This window comes from Conger conger, chromosome 2 (genome assembly GCF_963514075.1).
Source record: "Conger conger chromosome 2, fConCon1.1, whole genome shotgun sequence".
Lineage (NCBI taxonomy): Eukaryota > Metazoa > Chordata > Actinopteri > Anguilliformes > Congridae > Conger > Conger conger.
In genome coordinates this window covers 32,819,192-32,839,206 of record NC_083761.1, presented here as the reverse complement: position 1 = coordinate 32,839,206, position 20,015 = coordinate 32,819,192, and the positions used below count along the sequence as shown (strand labels likewise).

The window sequence follows — 20,015 nt, the reverse complement described above, 5'->3', positions numbered from 1 at the left end:
CCGTGCTGAATTTCTCCCAGGTTTGCCAAACTTTCAAATCTATCTGCTTCACGTCTAATAGTATTCAGTGGTATTCAATGTCCTCAGACATTCTCACGTACTCTACCATTCTCTACCTTAACGTTTCGGCGTTGTTTCCGTTCTTGGCTAAGTATACCTTCTGTACATCGTACTTTCGTAAGGCTGGTCTGGACCACTCTTAGCTATACCTTAGTGATGCTGTCAATTCACTCCGCTAGTGGCCACCACTGTTCCGACTGAAAGTCTCTGAAATCAGCTGTTGCTCTTAGTTGCATCTCAATCTGTTGAGCAATATGTGCACTAATAATTCTACAGTTGTAGTTGGGTAATAATATTACTATAATTCCACATTAATAGGACTGTTCATGCAAATAATCAAATTGTTAATTACGAAGGATGCCCGTTGCACTTTATTGAACATGTGGCCTAATTGCCTTTGAAATGATATTCATAAACTGACGATTTCCCACTCGCTTTGTGTGCTGGAGCGAAGTTTAACCATAGTTCTTTCTTGGTTTTGTTGAACGTCCTAAAACTGGAAAATAATGTTTCTTTATTCAGCCACGTTTGACCATCTCCATTTTGTTTGCTGTGAAGCTGTTGGACCTCTTATTTCTTTGGTTTTTTTCCCCCGCCAAATCTTATGTTAAAAAAAAAAAAAGAAAAGAAAAAAAAAGGTTTTTGTGCTTTTTGCTTGGTGCGTTTTGCTTGTTGGTGAATCAGAGAAAATAGTGAATTACTCCAGTAATGTGATGGTGCTTCTGCCAAATCAACCCTGATTGCAAAGTCATTTAAGGCAGTAAATAAAATGTGACATGCCAAAGATGGCGTTTTGCTAGATGGCTTAGCCACAAAGCGCATCACTAACCATATATATATTATTTGGCGAAAATTATATGTACGGCTGGTTAGTTTACGTTTTTAATTCTATTAATACGGTCCCACCAGTCTTGCTAAATGCAATTTTAAGTATTCTTGAGGTGTATTATTCATAAATAACACTACTTTATTGATGAATAACAGTCGCTGTATGGAGCGACTAATCGATCTTAGAGCGAGTCGATGGGCCTCATAACGTCGCACTATCCATTAAGCAACCACCTAAGTGATAGTTTGGGGAACACACGCAGAAAAGTGAACCGCTTTAGTAAGGTTTACAGTTAGGTCCGGAAATATTTGGACTTACACCATTTTCATAATTTTGGCCCTGTACGCTACCACAATGGATTTGAAATTAAATAATCGAGATGCAATTTGAAGTGCCGACTTTCAGCTTTAATTTGAGGGTATTTACATCAAAATTGAAGGAAGGGTTTAGGAATTGCAACAATTTTCATACATAGTCCCCTCATTTCAAGGGAATATAATCATAAATAAAATGTTCATTCTTAATACTTTGTTGAGAATCCTTTGCAGGCGATGACTGCCTGAAGTCTGGAACCCATGGACATCACCAAACGTTGGGTTTCCTCCTTTGTGATGCTTTGCCAGGCCTTGACTGCAGCTGTCTTCAGTTGTTTGTTTGCAGGTCTTTCTGCCTTAAGTGTTGTCTTAAGCCTGCATGCTCAGATCGGATTGAGATCAGGTGATTGACTCGGCCATTGTAGAATATTCCACTTCTTTACCTTGAAAAACTCTTGGGTTGTTTTCGCAGTATGTTTTGGGTCATTGTCCATCTGTACTGTGAAGCGCCGTCCAATCCACTTTGCTGAATTTGGCTGAATGTGAGCAGACAGAATGTTCCTATAGACTTCAGAATTCATGCGGCTGCTTCCGTCTTCTGTCATATCATCAATAAACACTAGTGACCCAGTGCCATTGGAAGCCATGCATGCCCATGCCATCACACTGCCTCCACCATGTTTTACAGATGATGTGGTGTGCTTCGGATCATGAGCCGTTCCAAGCCTTCTCCATACTTTTCTCTTCCCATCATTCTGGTACAGGTTGATCTTAGTTTCATCTGTCCAAAGAATGCTGTTCCAGAACTGGGCTGGCTTTTTTAGATGTGTTCTGGCAAACTAATCTGGCCTTTCTATTATTGTGGCTTATGAATGGTTTGCACCTTGTGGTGAACCCTCTGTATTTGCTCTCGTGAAGTCTTCTCTTTATGGTAGACTTTGATAATGATACGCCTACTTCCTGGAGAGTCTTCTTCACTTCACTAGATGTTGTGAAAGGGTTCTTCTTTACCATGGAAAGGATCCTGCGATCATCATCCGCTGTTGTCTTTCGTGGACGTCCGGGCCTTTCTGTGTTGCCGAGTTCACCAGTGAGTTCCTTTTTTCTCAGAATGTACCCAACTGTTGATTTGGCCACTCCTGATGTTTCTGCTATCTCTCTGATGGATTTTTTCTTTTTTCGCAGCCTAAGGATGGCCTGTTTCACTTGCATTGGGAGCTCCTTTGACCGCATGTTGTGGATTACAACAGCTTCCAAATGAAATCAACTCCAGACCTTTTACCTGCTTAATTGATGATGAAATAAGGGAATAGCCCACACCTGCTCATGAAACAGCTTTTGAGTCAATTGTCCAATTACTTTAGGTCCCTTGAAATGAAGGGACTTATGTATGAAAATTGCTGCAATTCCTAAACCCTTCCTCCAATTTTGATGTAAATACTCTCAAATTAAAACTGAACGTCTACTTCAATTGCATCTCGATTATTTCATTTCAAATCCATTGTGGTAGATTACAGGGCCAAAATTATGAAAATTGTGTCACTGTCCAAATATTTCCGGACCTAACTGTACCTTGGAGAGTCTTTGGGAAGCGCTAAAAAACGTGCCCCTGTTCATTATGACTCCCCTGTCAAAGGCTGTAACTGGTCAAGTTTATTTTGAAAACAGTGAGCCTGAAATGAGATTTTAGGACACAACTAAAAACACTGACATTTTCCACTACATCCAAGTCCATCCATATCTATCAGAATAACAGAAGGAAAATGGTTAATGGTTGCCAATGTAAAGAACAACTCTTACACAAACACCTTCTTATGGATATCAGGACCTAACCTAAAACCCTGGAAAATACACAATATGGTACCTTTTTAAAGAACATGTTTTGTCACAATTATTGCTGTTAAAGGTGGTGAAACCAGTTTTTAAATTTAGCAGGGCAGTTTCTTTTCCACAGGGTGAATGCAACTGTAATAAAGTGTTTTGAGCTTAGTTCGGTATTACATTTTGACTAAAGATCTGAAGCTATTCAGAAAAATATACAGTAGAGGAAATCCGGAAGCAAATACTTTTCATTTCAAGTGTATGATTTAATTTTTTTCCTGAATATATTTGCTTTTATTTTGATCATCGTGGTTGAAGAAATATCCTCTAATTAGGTTCCTTCTTTTTTCAGCATGTGAGTGTCACAAAATCTTGGTTATTTATACTTTATTGTCGGGAACAAATTGTTCCATTTTGTCAATCGAGAAATGCTAATATTTTTTTCTTATTGTAGTATTTTTGTCTGAAGCTACTATGACTTAATTTACCCTGTGCTCTCTTCATAGGTGCAGTGGGTTGTGGCGGCAGGATCAAAGGTGGAAGTTTTGGGGAGGCAGCAGTACAGCAGCCTCCCCCCACGGCTGTGGCTGTGCTGGGTGGCGACCCCCTGGCTGCCCAGAATGTGGCCGGGTCATCCCAGCATGCCCTGCAGCCGGCCACAGCTGCCCTCTCCACACCATCGTCCAGCAGCATTTTGTCACAGCAAGAGGCAGTCAAATATACCAAGGAACAGACCTCTAGAGAGGTTCACAGAAACGGCAAAACTAAAGGCAGCAGTACAGAAGAGCTCTTTTTGGAAGCTGACACAGACCATTTCCAAAAAGGATTGGCTGCCTCTTTGTACAAGAACTCCAGTAGCCCTGCGTATTCAGAGACGGGGCAACCTTTTTCAAGCAGACTTGTGGACACACAGGCGGACCTTGCACAGGCAACAAAAGTATTGCACAGGTCAAGCAGAGATAGGAATTTTGACGGGCAGAAGAACTTGCCAGAAGGAGGATCTCCTCATTCAGACCAAGAGAAAATCCTTCAGGAGGGAGCCGCAGGAGGACCAGAAAGTGAAATACAAGACCGAAGAGGAAAGAAGCACCCAGAAAAGGCAGGATCAGCGCAGGGAGTTGCAGATACAGAGGTGCTGGGACAAGGGGGCAAAAACGGAAAGGTTTCTCTCTGTTTCAGCCACTGCAGCTCTGTTAGCTTCCCTATGGCCGTCAGCTTTGGCACAGGTGCGCATAACGAGGAATCTAAAGACATGGATAATTCCCAAACCACTTCACAGGATCAGACAAATGAGCCTGGCTTGCTCCCTCTATTTGAGTGCAAAGAGGCAGAGGTCTTTAGTCCAATTATTGAGAACCTTCCTCCTTCATTTTCCCACTCTGACAGTTTACAGATTAAAAATACTGAATGCAAATTTAGAACATACTCTCTGGCGTGCAGTGAAAGGGAAAAAAGGATTGTGCAGGAAGAAGTGGATGGAGTGGAAGAACTGCCACCAAAAGCAGTGCCGGAGGGCACTGAACAGTCCACAGAAACTACAGACCTTTTGGCAATTGGAGAACCTTCATCCTGGTCTACATACCTCCTACAGCCTGAAAGACCATGCACAGAAGGGTCTCCCTCATCTCTGCAAGCGAAGGTTCATGGGACCACAAAACCAGGAGATCTCCCTTTTAAACCACATGAACTTCCAGGGAATGAAGATACTTTTCCCATTAATACAACGGGCGATAAGGAAAGGGAGTCTAGCTCAAAACAAGATTCTTGTTACTGCACACAGCCAATGGCGAAGGACAGGATATACAAAGAGAATGAAACGGATCAGTCCGTTTTATCCATTGCGAGTGGTAATATTGTGCAGGAGAATCTCATTTTTGAAACCAGATCATCCTCTTCAGCTAACCCTCTTCAAAACTCAATGGATGTTTCTGTCCAACTTGATGTGTCATACCTCAGTGAGGCACCAGAACCAGGTCTACAGGAACATCCTGTTATAGTTGAGAAGGCTGAACAACCTTTGATGGAGCAAGAGTACTGTAATGAAAATATAGTGGTTTCTGATCTTGTTGGTCCAAGTGGATCTCTAGAGACAAAGCAGGATATAAAATGCATCAAATGTCCTGAAGTGGAAGTGAAGCAGTGTTATGTGGCCAAGAAAGGTTTGCAAAGTTGTGCTGCTACAGATGCAAGGGAAATTATTTTCGATACTGCTGGAGAACTAATGCTGGAGAGGGATGCAGCTTCTAGTCAAAGAGAAAGGGTCATAACCCCACCTGGCGGAACACAGGATTCTGGGATTTATTGTCTTGAGGAGATGGGGAAAGAAAATCATGGCAACATTATGCAGTCATTTCCTTCACCTCACCATCAGCCGAAAATGAGCAGGATACCTAAAACTCCAGAGAAAAGTCAAGTGGGAGGGCAGCTTGACTCTCAACAGCTGTTCCCCCCTCAGAGCTGTCCATCACATCACAACCTCTCTCTAAGTGATGACAGTCCAACGGTCATAGAAAATGATGTCTTCAGTTGTCCTTTAAACCTTCTTGTGTCAAAAAATGATGCTGGTCAGGGGGAACCACAGGATCCAACAAACGAAAATAAAATTGAGTTGACCAAGGACTTGACAGAGTTAAATATGACTGAGACTTTGTTGGACCCTGGCATGTGTACCCAAACTATCATTCCTCTGGGGCAGCTAATCAGAGGAGATGAACAGATGGTTCAGAATGAGACCAAAGAACATGGAGATGAATCTGCCCTCCCAGAAACTGTTGATGCAAAAAGCAGTGGCCTTCAAACAAAAGTAGGAGCATTGCCAACTAAATCCATGCCACTGGACTACACAGATGGAACACAGTGCATAGACTTTCAGGCCCCAACAGTCACTGCACAGTGTACAGAGACTAATACTTCCTCTGACACACTGCAGAGGAACTGTAACACTCAACAGATCTCTTTAGATGGAAGACTGATGGAAGCATTTGTGACACCTCTCACTACGATAACAATGGGAGGAGCAACGGTTGAGACTTATACATGCACACCTGGAGAAGGAGGGAGAGGGGGTACTTTGTCCCCACAGGTCAGCATGTCTGTGGAGAATAATCAATCCCACAATATGTCTTCATGCGGTAAAGTATCTACGGAGGCGATAGGGTTTACCTTGTTAAGTGAACACCTTTTTCAACCTGAGCTTCTTTCCAAGGAAGTTTCCTTCCAAGGAATTCACCAAGATTCTGGGTGCGAGTCTCTTCCCGTCCTCAGAGACCCCTCTGTTCTTGCAGAAAAGGTTGCACCCATGGAGACAGGAGAGTGTCAGGCCTCAATCATTCAGATAACAGGAGACATGCATGAAGTTATATCCGATGATCATGCCCTTTCATCTCATATTGATCCTAAGCTTATCTTAAATGTGGCAGACACCCCTTTAGACAGATGCCCTCCTGTATTGGGTGGGTTGTCAAGTAATTTGGAGGCATTGCATTTACCTACCACACAGACAAGTAGCTCAGTTTGTGAGTCTGGTAGAGTTTCTATAGAGTGCCTTCCCAAATCTGGTTTGCCCACAGACTCTGTGCCTGAACCCACTCTCACCTGCAGTGATGAAGTACATGCAGGCCCTTCTAATCACAATGTACCTGTATCTGGTTGCTTCATCCCTGTGAAGAATCCACTCACCCAGCACTCTTTGTCATCTTCTGTTCTCAGACTGTCTCAAAGTGATTCTGATCTTGAGGCCCCAGTTGAGGCCAAAGCATCCCCAGAGATTACTTGTACAGTATCCCAAAATAAAGACAACATCACCATGCCTGCAGCTGTTATCCCTTTGTCAGTCAAAGCCCTGCCTCTTATGGAGAGGAATGTCTTAAGCAGTGTCCGCACCAACCTTGGCTATTTCAGAGACTCTGAAAGCTCTCCACCTTTCACAGATGTTTTGGCGTTGGAGCAACGTGAGCGACCACCAATTCCTCGGCTCTCCATATCAGGCACCCAGTCTCCCACCTCAGAGAGAGAGTGCACAACTAGGAGTGAAAATAGTGACAGTGAACCTGAACTTGCAGTAAAATCCGAGGCCTCTGGCTCTAACTTTACCACCCCAAGGTCAACAGAGAGCAAGGTGAGTCCTAATTTTGCATTTATTCCTGAGCAATGTTTTGGCATGTTAAATCTTAAAAAAATGTTTTAAACACCATCACTTTGGCACTAATCTCACAAGTTTCAAAACCTTTGGCACAAGACTGAAATTGGTCAGCACTTGTAACAGCCTATATTCAAAATCTTGTATGGTGCATTATTGTTTGGAAGTAGCCATTAGAAGATGGTTACATTGTGGCCATGACAGGATGCTCAGCAACAATGCTCAAATAGGCTGTGGCATTCAAGCGATTATTGATTGGTATTAACAGGCCCGAAATGTGCCAAGAGAACATTTGCACACAATTAGACCACCACCACCAACCTAGATTGTTGGCTCAAGGCAGTTTGGGTCCATGGATTCATGCGCTTGGTGCCAAATTCTGACCCTACAGCCTGAATGCCTCTGCAGGAATTGACATTCATGTTTTGCTTTCTGAGTGGCTTTTTCTGCTCACTATTTTCACACCATTCTGAGTGAACTCTAGAGACTTGTGTGTGAAAATCCCAGGAGATCAGCGGTTACAGAAATACTCAAACCAGCCTGTCTGGCACCACCGATCATGTCACTTTTGAAATCACTGAGATCAACCATCAGAATGAGGCAAAAATGTGATTCGCTGAAGCTCCTGACCTGTATCTGAATGATTTTATGCGTTGCACTGCTGCCACACGATTGGGTGATTAGATGATCGCATGAATTTGGATGTACAGCTATTCCTAAAAGTGCTCAGTGAGTGTATATCTTGGATGTTGGATGTCAGAATCACTGGTTCAAATAACTCATTTATCATGAAATGCTGTTGGAACAGTAGTTTAGATCATCCACACACAAGCTTTGGCATGGTTGTGTTTTTGCAATCCTTTAATACTGCAATAAAAAGTACTTGGTACATGTTTCAATATGGCTCTTTTTGTGGTTCCAAATAAAGGGAATAGTGGAAATTGTTGAAGAGAACCGAATGAAAACCGTAGAAGTGCAGCAAGGGGACAGGCATGGGCTGGAATTATTAGTCGGAAATCCCTGTTGCTCTTGCCAACTTGCCTGGCTTCTGTTTGTCATGCAATTCATTTAGATTTCAGATCTCATTACGTTATTTTCGTAGGATGAATGTTTTACAAGAACATGATAGTTTTATCTGCACATGTAGTTATTTTTTTTCATTTTAACCTGTTTGTAATAGGTCTGAGCATTATGGCCTAAAATTTATATCACAATAGATTTAAACTTTTGGACGATAGAAGAAGATCGAAGATATGCATAACAATGTATGCACCCCCCCCCCCCCCCCCCCCCCCCTCCTAATTTCAACAGAAGATGCTTTAAGAGGAAAACAAGGCTCGGGGCTAGCTGTTCCCTTGAGTTAAACAGCGTTTACTCAGTGCAGTCCTCCAGCCAAGTAATCCTGCTTTGTGATATAGGGCCCAGAGCTCAACATTAAGGAATTTTTTTATCAGTGTTCTATTCTCTATATATTTCTCTTATTTGCGCGTTTTAAATTCAGTATTTTGGGTGTGTTAATCATTTGATCTATAGCTGATCTATGTCTGTCAGTTACTAAGATGTATTATTTACAGTGAACTAAATGGTGAGAAATTGGTTAATGTCACTTAAGAGTTCATGTCGTTACATTAGACAAAGAACAATAGTGCTGCAGTTTAATTCATATTTAAGTGGTATGCATTTTTAAACTGTCAGTAGAATGTCGATATTGGTTAGATTAACTACATTTGTTGAACAACTTTGGATCTTTAATGTGGCTACGTTATCGTTTTAAAGTTACTTAACAAAACGATTTGGCCTATTAAGTAAATATCTCTGAGACGTTAGTCAAAAATGAATGAATTATCAAGCATACATTAGTTTATAAGCGAGTGTCTGTACGCAGTGGTCGCATACACCAATGTATGCTGTTCATAATTATACAGTCCCCTCAAAGTATTGGAACAGCAAGCTCAATTCCTTTGTTTTTGCTCTACGCTGAAGACAATTTGAGTTTGAGGTAAAAACATGTACATGAATTGACTGACTGCATTTCAGCTTTTATTTCCTGGTGTATTTGTCTAGATTTGTTAAACAACTTGGGACATATCACCTTTGTATCAGACCATCCAATCTGTCCTCTACGATTTGATTAGTTAAACAATATATAATTCTGAATGTCTAGTCTTGGTTTTAGCCTTGGTTTATATTTTCTAACAAATGCAGTCTTCACAGGCAAAACCCAACATGAAGACCAGAGCCACAAGAGGCAACTACTCATTAGTAGTAAGAATCAGAAGGTGAGATTACAATTTGCATAGAAGTACAGAGATGAGCCAAAAAAGTTCTGGAACAAAGTTTTATGGACTGGTGAGACCACGATTAACCTCCACCAAAGTGATGGAAAGGCCAAAATGTGGGGAAAGAAGCTCATCTGTGAAGCATGGTGGAGGAAGTGCCATGACTTGGGCTTACATGGCTGCTTAGGGAGTGGGCTCACCTTTATTGATGCAACTCATAATGGTAGCAGCTGGATGAATTCAGAAGTCTACAAAAACATTCTTTCTGCCAACTTAGGAGAAATGCGTCCAAACTAATTGGGAGGAACATCATGCAGCAAGACAATAACCCAAAACGCACTGAAGGACTTCTTTAGGGAGAAAAAGAAAATAAGGTTTTGGACTAGCCAAATCAATCACCAGATCTTAACCTAATTGCGCATGCATTTTGCTTCCTGTAGAGGAAATTGAAGGGAAAACCCCCCTGAAACCCAAAAATATTAAATGTAATTTACTTTCATGTACTTATTCTCTCTGTTCCATTACTTTTGCTCTCCTAAAAATTGGGTGGTCTCATACCAAAGGTGCTATGTTTAACACATCTAGGTGTAAATATAAGGAAATAAAAGTTGAAATTCAGAACTCTTGTCTCGTGTTCAGCTTTTTATTTCAAACCCATTGTGTTCAGTGTATTGCAAAAACAATGGAATTGGCTTTGCACTTACAATCGATTTGGTGGGGACTGTATTGTGGTATTTGTAGGCAACCAAGACACAATGAAACGGTGGAATGTCAACAAAAGCAAAAGCAATTCTTGTTACACAGGTTAATAATGTAAAAAACAACAACCAAAGAGCAATTTTTGTTAATTTGCTCATGGCAAATGTGAGCACTCTACTCCGCAGCTGAACAAGAGACTTGTGCTAATGTTATTGATCCTACCTACTCTTGTTTTTGTTGTTTAATTGGCTACCATTAAAACCATTTTCTTGAAATATCTTTGTTTCAGTGAAATTATCGTCAATTTACATGGTAGCACTGTAACCTACAATTTCAGTAGTGTTAACCATGTGTTTTACACTCAGATTTAAGGAATCGTAAAAAAAGCTACACAACAGAGCTGCGTTCCATTCACTGACACAACGACAGACTGCGCTCAATGCCTTCTGGTCTTTGAATACTTCCTTTGATTGCATGTATTTTTATTAACAAAATGGTATTTATGGTGAATAATAAACGGTATATTCATCATTTGCCCCATTTATAGTGGTTATATAGGATACGACTTATATTGGATGTGTACGCAATTACATGATTCTTGTAAAAATATATCAGTGTAAACTGCTAGCTAGCTGGCTTTGACATCCCTTGGCTTAACTGTGTGGAGTTTGCTAACTATTACTTCGCCCCAAAAATTGTTTCTGAATGATCCGTTTTCTACCAATTTAGTAGGCAATTGTACCCTATCTATTCCAATTGCCCATGTGTTAGCTAGGGACACCGCCAACAGTGGCCCGGATGGATCAGGTGATCCTGAGAATGACCCGCCTTCTCCAAGCTATGTTATAGGCTTGTTTTATTTAGACAGGCAATCACCATCATTTATCAGAAAATATGTAGGTTTATTCAGATGGATTTGAAAGAAAATAATCAGCGATACAAATAGATCTTTAAAAGACCAGTAATGACAAACCTGATTTGCCTGTTATCTTACAAGATAGCACCTGATCACATTATGATTATAGCAACCATTGCTACAGTGGGCATGGAAATTGTAGCTTTTTAGTTCCAGTTTATTCCAGATGGTTCAATGCTACTCGTAGTTTACGTTTATGAAGTGGAGGGAGGCCATATTTAATTTGTATAGCAAAAACATACCTCTAATAACAGGCCATAGCTACACACATTAGCATGTTCTCTGATTCTTGCGGGGGTGGGGAAGACAATAAAGCAAACTGATCTGAAACCTCACTTCATCCCTCAACTTCCCAAGACAATAAACCCACAACCGAAAATGAAAAATCATTGAACTGAACAAAGAAATGAACACTATACTCATACTGGGTAAGGCCTACTTTTGCTCTCAAAACAGCCTCAATTGTTTGTGGCATGGATATCATGAGATGTTAAACATTCCTTTAACAATAGGTGTTGATCGTATAATTCCGAGACAGACTTTGCAGCTAAGCCGTTTCTCATTTATGCTTTTGGTATCGGTTAACGACTAAGTTTCTCTGTTTACAACTTCACTACATACCACAAGAGAGTTATGTGTTAGTGTAATGTAAACAGGTTGGAGCTGGTCCAGACTGGAATTTAAAGCCCTTTATAGCCTACAATGTATTCAGAACTAGTTGTATTATTGAAACATGGATATTGTTAACATTAGCTCGTCAGGAGAAACATTAACTTAATGTTCAGTAAACAAATGCAAGTTAGTTAGCCAATTTGTTGATGTTCCGTTCTAGAGCCGGACTGGGATGTAATGTTACAAGCAATATATTATCCTATAAAGTTTTTTTTTTTTTTTTTTTTACTTCATGTAGGGGTGTCACAATGGAGCTTTAGAATGTAGACCGTTGTGTGTGCATGTGAGCCCGTCACACTTGTACAACTTACCCCTGTCCCAAAAGGATTTCCCAAGGCCTCATAAACCTATACCCCCTCTCCTGCATAAATATTGTAGCCACGTGTTAAACCTCCAGATAAAGTTCTGCTTCCCTCTGCTTGCACGTGGTACAGGTAGAATTCTGGAGAGGATTACCATGGAGGTGCTGCTCCTCCTAATATCTGCATGCAAGGAGACCAAGTAATATTTCTGAGGTAGAGGTGTTCTGCCAGGAAGAATGGGGACAATTTCCAAAAGTGAGATTTGAAAGACTCTTAGCTCGCTACAGGGAAGCGTTTGCAACTTCTCGTTGCCCGAGGAGGAGTTACAAAATACTGACAGGGTTCCAAAACTTTTGCGCAGGGCCTTTTTCCTTTTATTTTGAAACAACATTGTTTTTGAAGTCATCTTGCTCTAAAATTGTAAGAAATGTCATGTTTAACATTTTACCATTTAGAAGTCTGCCCCCTAAATACTTCAAGTATTTTGTCCCGGTCAGTGGCATTCATGCTGTACACGTGCAAATAAACCCCCAAACCGCTGTAGGGTTTATGTGAGCTAGCTTATCTACATTTCCAGTCGGGGTGTGAACGGTGAAATGATGAACCAGTTAACCGAAACTGATTTGTAAACGATTACAAAAAACAAATAACCGATAACCGATATTTTATTCTGACGGTGAAATTGTAAGCTCTGTTTAAAATAAATGAACGTTTTTCACCAGGTGCATTATTGTGGTTCTAAACTATTCTAACTTGGCAATCGACAAGCTTCAGTAGTTTGACCAAACAATCTGCCCATTTCAGGGGGTTTAAAATGCAATCACTGTAGGGAATTGAATGCTGCGGTATTAGTTATCAAAGAATTGCTGTTGGTTGACTTATGGCTTATTGTAACGCCATGTCTTTCTTAAGGTTCACAGAAGATCTGTGTTTATTCATTGACATGCAAATTCAAACTACCGGCAAACTGGACATAGCTTTCCACTATGCTGTATCTACATAAACAGTGGGCAAATATTGCACAAAATATTACAATACGCTGTTCAATCCACTAGCTACAGTTGTTTACCGTTACATAAGAATATATCAAATTGTACAGAGAGCTGTATTGGCATGAAAGTAAAATCACTAGACCTAGTCGTCTATAGACCCGGTGTTATATCAGGCAAATGTTGCGTCACCACGGAATTTTGAGTTCACAACCCTGTTTGTGTGCATGTGCATTTTAAAAAATGACACCCGATCGACCAGCATGCCTGGATGTAAACTGTGAGGTTCCACTGCAAAATGTTGATGTAAACCGTCACAATTAAATGAGTTTGCGGCTGCATTTAAATATTTTGCCAAATTGTAGGATATAGAAACCTATAGCCTCTTGACAGAAAATAAGCTATAAGATATCACTTTAGGCCCAATATCTTTAAAACAGAGATTAATGTTTTTTGGCGCCTGATTTCAATTCTACACACAAAGTGCTTGTAGAATTACGGATATTAACATCCGATTTCTTGCAACTTGGCACTTTTTATGTGATGAAGCGGCGTATGAAGCTGCTTGGATTTCTATTCATTGCCTACCACCACACGAAAAATAAGAAATTGAAAAGATGCTGTGGTGCACTTCATTTGAGTTGACACTGAATGGCCCAAGGACCACTAATCTTTATGCAACACTTTTTCTTTTTTTTTTTTTTTTTGGATATTCAGGTGTGTCAATGGATAGCAGACAGGATTTTGGCAAACTCACCCATTCCTCCTGCACCCTCTCCATCAACTTGGGTGCCCACCCAGATGGATCGGGCCTTTGCCCCTCTGCGGGGACCCCATGGGAAATTCATCTCTCCACCTAGTCGTGGCCAGGGAGGGCCTCAACACTTGGATCCAGCCTACACTATCCGTACTCGTGCAGAGAGGCATACGGACATGGCAGAGCTGGCCAAGCATGTGAGTGCCTTCTGAATGCTTCCATTTTGCACATCAGTATGCTAATTTTGCTATTTTAACAACTGTTTACAGTGTGAGGGAGTTTTATGCTGGGGCCTGTAACCTCTTGTCTATTAGGTGTGATGAACCACTTCACCTTTGAACAAGGTTAAAAACTTTTTTAATTAAGCATTCCAGGGCATTATAAATGCAAGACTTGAATGGTGTCATTCTCTGATTTCTGTGCATTGTGGATGTAATAAGTTACAGTATTTTCCCTTACCCATGACCAAAGATGCTCTTTCAAACCTGTACATTTGCTATAGGCCCCGGAAATGCAGACTGATACCAAATTTTGCAGGGTGGCATCAAGTCAAGACATGAACATACAGAAGATGATTGGACATTGCTCAGCCTGTCAAATTCCTGCTCATATCTGATTGGCTGATGGTGGCCGCGTTTTTAAGATATCGTTGTGCTTTGAAAACATGCACAGACATGGAAGAAAATACTTGTTTACCTCAATGGTCGAATGGTTGACACGCTATAGGCATTTAAATTAATTGAATGCTTCTTTTATTGCCATCTCTTTGCCAAGAGTCACCAAAATTGGCATGTCCACAGAATGATGGGCTACATATTGGCTTTGAGTGTTCCCAGAAGTACAGTGGCCTCAATTGTAAAATGGACTCTTCCAAGACTTGGCTGGCTAGCCAACCTGAGTAATTGGGCAAGAAGGGCATTGGTCAGAGAGGTCACCGAGAACCGGTTCCAAATTAGAATCAAATCCGAAATTCCAAGAACCGGGTAACCGATGAGAAATGTATATTTGGGTAGGCTGGCCACTCCTGTGTTGTCCATTTGGCGATGATTGCTTTCACTGTGGAGTCCCAGTGTCTTAGAAATGGCTTTAGCGTGGCCTAGTCAGCCTTGACGTGAACCCAATCCAGATGTTGTGACAACCTGAAACCAGTGGCTCAAAAACCTACCAATTTATCTGAATTAAAGCTATTCTGCCAGGAAGAGTGGGCAAGAACTCCCCCAAAGCACTGTGAACAAAGATTTTTGGAAGCATTTGGTTACAATTATTGTGACAAAAGGTGGTACAACTAGTCATTAAGTTTATAGGGGTGATTCGTTTTTCACATGGGTGATTTGGGCATTTAACTTTTTGAAATGGTCATTTTAAAAATGATTTGTTTCCTCGAATGTTCCCATTTAGAAATAATCTTTCTAATATAAAATTTTGCCTAAAGATCTGCAACCATTTGGTAACAAATATGCAATAATAGAGGAAATTAGGGAGAGCAAACAATCTCCATAGGGCTGGGGTGAGTGCATCTCAATCAACCATTTGGAGAAGACTTGGAGAGCAGCGCTATAGAGGCTATACCGCAAGATGTAACCACTCATCAGCTGTAAGAATCGGAAGATGAGATTACAATTTGGAAAAAGGAACAACAGAAGTTCTAAACTTTTTTCCAGAACAACTAAGAGGCTGCAGTAAGAGTCTGGAAAAGCATCACAAAAGAACAATACGACAGTTTGTTGATGTCAATGTGTTGCAGGCTTGATGCCGTTATTGCAAGCAAGGGATGTGCTACCGAATATTAAGTATAATTTATTTTCATTTACTTGAATACCAGAGGTGCTATATTATAAGTAGTTAAGCACATATAGATTTAAATACCAGGAAGTAAAAGCTGAAATTCTGAACTCTTGTCTTATGTTCATCTCTTTCTCAACCCCAAATGTTCAGTGTATTGCAAAAACCGAGGAATTGGCCTTGATGATCCAATACTTCTGGAAGGGACTGCAGTTGCCAGGGTGAACTCTGGTTGCTAGGGTCTCAGTAGGTTAAGTTTTGGTGGTTGCATAAAATGAGAACCTCAGGAGATCTAAAGAAACCTGATGAGAGATTTTTTTTTTTGCTAATTAAGTTTTAAGGATCAAAAAACTAAATCAAAGCCTAATTTAGATTTTTATTTACTTTAAACCAAAATACTTTCTATTTTTATTCAGGATACAGATCTTTCGGTTGGGATATGGGTAAACTTTGAGGGCACCTGTCTCCTGAATGGTTGCTCATTCTGGTTAATCGAACCATTTTCTGTTACTCTCTCATAGGTTGACATGTATAAAAAATGTGGTTTAAAAAATAAATAAATAAATGGTGAGGTCAGAAAGTGGCAGAGGTCTTATTAGGTGGTTAGGTTTCTTTGGGCTTTCCTAGGTGGTTGCTATTATTTTAGTTTGTTGCGAGGGTTACCAATGTTGTTGCTAAGGTCTGAGGTTACTAGGTGGTTGATGGTCTTCGATAGTTGCTAGAGTATGAAATATAGTTGTTTGGTGGTTGCTAGGGTGGTTAGGAGGCTCTTAGTCCGTGGCTGCTGAGGTATTACTATTTATTTGTTGGGGTCTGTCTCGGTTGTACAGCATGGAGATTTCAGATGTAGAAGTGTCTACCCTACACAGGAAAAAATATCAATCATAAATAAAACTATCAGTAGTGTGACTTCATCTACAAATTGTTCTAATAAAATTCTTGGAATAATTTTTATTGTATAAATAATCCTCTCCATTTATAGGAGGCAGAGATTGAGCACCGCTCTCTTGCACTGAAGCGGGAGGGCTTCTGGTCCCTGAAGCGCCTCTCTCGTGTAGCAGAACCAGGCCGGACCAAAGTTCACTGGGACTATCTTTGTGAGGAGATGCAGTGGCTTTCTGCTGACTTTGCTCAAGAAAGAAGGTGGAAGAGAGGGGTCGCTCGGAAGGTAAGAGGCCTTAGGAATAGACTTGAATGAGAAGAAAAATTCTGTTTTCTAATTCCAGATGTTCCAGATGTTAACCTTCAATGAAATGTTTTTATTTTTATTTTAAATTTTTACTGATGTTTAGAAACCTGACTTTGCATTCACATTAAGTCTGGTTTGTTAACCGTTATAATCTTCTAAAAAGACATCAATATATCTGTATGGTTTCCTTATATACTGATATACATCCGTATATTTTTTTGCATAAAAAGGGAGAATCCTGCAATAGCGCACCAATCCTTTAACTAGTTTGTATTTGCATGCAGAAACATGGCAACACTTAATTTAATTAGCATTTTCCTATAGCGTCTCTACTGTATCTTATGCACATCTGTAAATCTTTGAACTCTGAACTGGGCTAGGGACATTTATTTGGTGCATTATCACCAGATGCTAGGCATCCTAGCTATACATTAAGCTCACATTTGAATCATCTTTGCTTTCTTGTAATTTCTTAAGTGGACACAGCACATTAGTGACTCTGTTAAACAAAATTTCAACAGTAGTTGGAGAACCATCCTGTTTGTTTTTGCTCCAACCCTAACAAAGCATACCTCATTCAACAGCCATCTGGTCCAGCTGCTAATTGGTTGAATCAGGTGTGCCAAATTAGGGTCGAAATGAAAACCTAGGCTGTGTCAAAAATGGCTCCCTGTTTACTATAAATGGTAAACCATACTGGCCATCTCCAATTAGGGGGCCTACAGGTGCATCTCGAAAAATTAGAATATCGTGGAAAAGTATTTCAAGCCTTTTTGTTCTTGATGATTACAGCTTACAGCTCACAATATTAGAATTACATAAGACCAATCAAAAAAAGGATTTATAATACAGACATATGTTCATTTATGCACTCAACTTGGCCGGGGCTCCTTTTGCACAAATTACTGCATCAATGTGGCGTGGCATGGAGGCAATCAGCCTGTAGCACTGCTGAGGTGTTATGGAAGCCCAGGTTGCTTTGATAGCGGCATTCAGCTTGTCTGTATTGTTGGGTCTGGTGTCTCAGCTTTCTCTTGACAAGGGTTCAGGTCAGGCAAGTTGGCTGGCCAATCAAGCACAGTAATACCATGGTCAACAAACCAGTTACTAGTAGTTTTGGCACTGTGGGCAGGTGCCAAGTCCTGCTGGAGAAGGAAATCAGCATCCCCATAAAGCTCTTTTTCTCCTTAGCCCAGGCAAGACGCTTCTGACGTTGTCTCTGGTAGGGCTGCAACAATTAGTTGATGTCGTCGATGTCGACCAAGTAATTTTGTCGATTTGGGTATTCATAAGACGTGTCATATTTTGAACATGTTGGCGGCAAACCCAGCTGAGAGTGTGGGAGAGAGAAGGTGTGGGGAAAAAAACTTAATATTATTGTACTTTGCAGTGCAAAGACGAAACTGCAGATCACCGGCCATGCACAAACACTTTAAAAGAAAGGATCCCAGAGCTGTGATGCCAGGTTATCTAGCTTGCTATTGTTATACGTGTAGCTCTGTAACGTTGTCAAAATTGCTATTCTCAGGCATTGAATTAGCTGTATTCAATTATAGAATGTTGATTGTGTGATTTTAGTGAAATTAACCAAAAAGCCGTGCATGTCTGAAATCTAGCTAGAGCTTGTATTAATGTAAATACAACCATGATAATTGTTGGAATTGGAATAACAGTAAAAACAGTAAAACTTTGACACTAACCTTACGAAGCCTTATTCCCACTGCCGAGTTCTGACGGCTCCAGCCACTTAATGTTCTGCATACCGGTAGCAATATTAGGCTACTGTGTAAATCTGCAAAACTTTGACCATGGTTTTACGTTCCATTAATGGCATCAGCGGTCAAGCGTTTTGTAAGACAAACACAAGGCAACATCAGCAGCTGTTATAATTCTCAATGTAAATATGGATGTCCCGTTTCAAAAGCAGTCTAAATTAACCTGTTGTAAGGTTAGTTGAATAATGTCTTTGATTTTACTTAGGCTATGTGCTGTCTTTGCAATGAAAATGGCAGACGTTCAAAGGCATAACTTGCGCAACATCTAACTAGTGCGCAATGAATGAGTCGCGTTCAAGATATAAATAACAAAATAAATGTTTAACAAATTAGAATTTCAATGTTTCCTTGTCCCAGCGTTTACCATCACCCTAATAAACATGTAGCCTAATGAACAAGTAGCCATGTGCAAACTGCGTTGAGCACAGGCAAACACAAATACAAGCATCCGCAATTAATCAGTAATCATAGTGATCATCATCCATCGGATAATCTTGTAAATTCTTTTCAGCATCTAGCTACAGGCGTAGATAAATTGGATATAATGAGGAACAATGTAATTGTAACTGGTGGGTGTTATACTAATTCAAGAGAATAAAGTAGCTATAATGCGCGGTTAGATCCTGTAGTCTACATGTTTTTGAGTGTGATTCTCAAAATAAATTCTCACTAAATGGCACCAATAACAGTATTTTATAGGGCCATCTGATATATTTTATTATTCAACATACCCTAGTAAGGTTGCTTATTCTCGAAACTGATCCTTAGGAAAGAAGATACTCGGTATACGTAAAGTCCGTTTTACAATATATGCACTGACATCAATGGATATGGAATACACATTTTTCCATGCACTAGCCTCAATGTGGGCTAGTGTATGGGGAAAAAACAACAAAAAAAAGTCAAATTGACAATTTATACATTTTCAAATTGTGAAATAAAAGTGCAATGGTCGCCATTTACTTGAATTAAAATGCGAAATAAGCTTTTGAATTAGAATTGCCATTATTTGTCACATCAATCTTCTGATTTGCATTGTAATTTTAATTATCATTCATTCTTCCATAAATGAGAACCTCTGGTAATGCAACACGTGTAATTTTTCCAGTGGACTGATTGGTCAGGGTGTCACCATGGTGACTCGGTCTAATAAAAAGTGAGCGACTTTAAGCTATGAGATAATTGTGTGCTCCTGGAGTTCAAATTAAAGAACAGCTATTCTGGCGCTTGCAACTTTGATGACAAATGCATTAGCTTTATTAAATTCATTATTCAATTATCCAAAATCCTGTTTGTCCAGTAGGCTGTGGCACTGTTTGTTAGCCAGCTAAACTCTTATAGGTAGAATGTACTTTGAAAATTTTTTTTTTTAGTTTTTTTGACAGTCCACAATCACACCCAATGTATTCACCAAAAGCAGGAAGAAAATATTTTGTGTTCCACACCAAGGCCATGGAGTTTAATGTAAAATTATAATTTCTTTATATGGTATC

The 20,015-nt window shown here is 40.2% G+C and overlaps 1 protein-coding gene across 2 annotated transcripts in view; it reads left to right on the top strand.

The window, feature by feature from the left end:
* srcap (Snf2-related CREBBP activator protein) overlaps positions 1-20,015 on the top strand; it is a 153,077-nt gene that overhangs the window by 14,271 nt on the left and 118,791 nt on the right. The window contains exons 3-5 of one of the 2 annotated variants that reach the window (XM_061231270.1): positions 3,531-7,141; positions 13,737-13,973; positions 16,541-16,726. In XM_061231270.1, coding sequence (XP_061087254.1) covers positions 4,229-7,141; positions 13,737-13,973; positions 16,541-16,726 — 3,336 coding nt within the window. In that variant the 5' untranslated portion in view covers positions 3,531-4,228. Of the gene's footprint in view, positions 1-3,530; positions 7,142-13,736; positions 13,974-16,540; positions 16,727-20,015 lie in introns of those variants that run through there. The other variant, XM_061231272.1, reaches the window with a different exon arrangement.